Below are 1,865 nucleotides of genomic sequence, written 5' to 3' on the forward strand. Positions count from 1 at the left end.
CCTCTCCCCTCCCTCCAATTTCTCCTTCCTCCCACTCCCCGGCCCCTCGGCCGGGCAAGGCGAGGCGGGAGGCGCCTGCTCCCCGGCTCCTCTGGCGATGTGGCAGCCTCCCCCTCGCCCCGAGCCTTTGCCCCCGGCAGAGCCGCCCAGCTAAGCGGGGAGGGTGARGGAGAGGAGCGAGGCGGCAGCGGGGCCGGCGGGTACCATGAGCGGAGGCAGGTTCGATTTTGATGATGGAGGCGCCTACTGCGGGGGCTGGGAAGGGGGCAAAGCCCACGGGCACGGCATCTGCACCGGCCCCAAGGGCCAGGGCGAGTACTCGGGCTCCTGGAACTATGGCTTCGAAGTCGTGGGCATATACACGTGGCCCAGCGGCAACACCTACGAAGGCTACTGGTCCCAAGGCAAGAGGCACGGCCTAGGAATCGAGACCAAAGGACGGTGGGTTTACCGAGGCGAGTGGACCCACGGCTTTAAGGGGCGGTACGGCACGAGGCAGAGCATGAGCAGCGGAGCCAAGTACGAAGGTACCTGGAATAACGGCCTGCAGGATGGTTACGGCACCGAGACGTACGCCGACGGAGGTAAGGGTGACTCTGGAGGGTTGAGAGGGCACCCAACAACGTGGTACCTGGCCTTCGGTGGCAGAGGCTGCGTACCGTCCCTGCAGACGGTCCCGTCAGGGCCAGGGAGGTCGGGACAGGCACGAGGGACTGCACCCAGCCGTTGTGCTGCTGGTGCTCGAGTTGGAGAAATAGGGGTGGAAAAGCCTTTTAAAAACGTGTCCGTGCCCTGATTTCTGCAGTCTAGCTGTGCCCTGGGAAAGCGCAGCATGTGCTGCCTGACTGCTCCAGACACAAGGGACTAGCAGTGAGCGATACCCCCGTTTCCCTCCTTGGAGAGCTCTTCTCAGGCGTCAGGATCGATAGTAAAGATCAGCAGTCTTTGCTTTCTGTAGTCCACAACTCTGGATTTTCCAGTGATAGATTGTTCCAGTCCACCACTAAACTAAACCAGAAACTGCTCGCTGGTTAGCGACTGCAGCAAGCCATTAACTTTCTCATTGGTCTGTGAGTTGTGAATGTTTTCTYGTTGGATATAAGCCACCTACAGCATCGTAGCGCGCTTTGTCTGTGCGTTAAATACCGCTCGCGTGTCGCTGAATGGGTGCCTGAACATCTGCTTTGCTGAAACGTTCTGCTGGAGTTTATCAAACTGTTCAGGATACTTAGTCACACATCTTTCCCTAAAACAAATCCCTTAGATTACTTTGAAACTCTCAACTCCTACTAGTATGCAAATGCACTGAGTAGTCAGATATTTGTTGTACCCTCTTTAAATGCTTAGTCTAATTGCACTTTTGCATTAGTGGCACTTTTGGGGGTTGGGAACATCAGAAGAATCTCTGTGCTAGTAATTCTGTAGCTCTTCAATACTGTAATGTTCCAGGCTGCCATATTTAGGATAGCTAAATAAAGAGGGTGATTTGAAAGAAATACCCTTCAAAATATGTATCAGAATTGCAACTATATTTATCCAGGACATGCAGTGGAGTCTGTTGATAAAGAAAAATAACAGTAATGGTATGTGTCTTCAGAATAAAAAGCATCTGATTTATAGACACTAGAAAAATTGATTAATTCAAGATCCTGGCAGTCAGAGTTACGCTTTTTCATACATAGTTTTTTCTCAACAAGTTTCCTAGGTACTTGGCTAACTTTAAGCTTGGGAATGTAGTCTTCAGGTTGACTCATTTTGTTTGTGCCCTGTGAGGTTTTTGGTGTAGATGCAACCCAAAACTGATTCATCTCTCCAGCTCCTTAAATTTTAACTAGTCTGCCCCGTGGGTTTTTTTTTTTTTTTTT

The 1,865-nt window shown here is 51.5% G+C and overlaps 1 protein-coding gene across 1 annotated transcript in view; it reads left to right on the forward strand.

Moving 5' to 3' along the window:
* The first annotated feature begins 6 nt into the window (after positions 1–6).
* Positions 7–1,865, forward strand: part of JPH2 (junctophilin 2) — a 36,606-nt gene continuing 34,747 nt past the window's right edge. The window contains exon 1 of the mRNA XM_085313992.1: positions 7–584. Coding sequence (XP_085170118.1) covers positions 206–584 — 379 coding nt within the window. The 5' untranslated portion in view covers positions 7–205. The remainder of the gene's footprint in view (positions 585–1,865) is intronic.

The sequence above is a fragment of the Rhea americana genome, unplaced genomic scaffold (assembly GCF_003343005.1).
Source record: "Rhea americana isolate MKP2758 unplaced genomic scaffold, rheAme1 scaffold_4, whole genome shotgun sequence".
Taxonomy (NCBI): Eukaryota; Metazoa; Chordata; class Aves; order Rheiformes; family Rheidae; genus Rhea; species Rhea americana.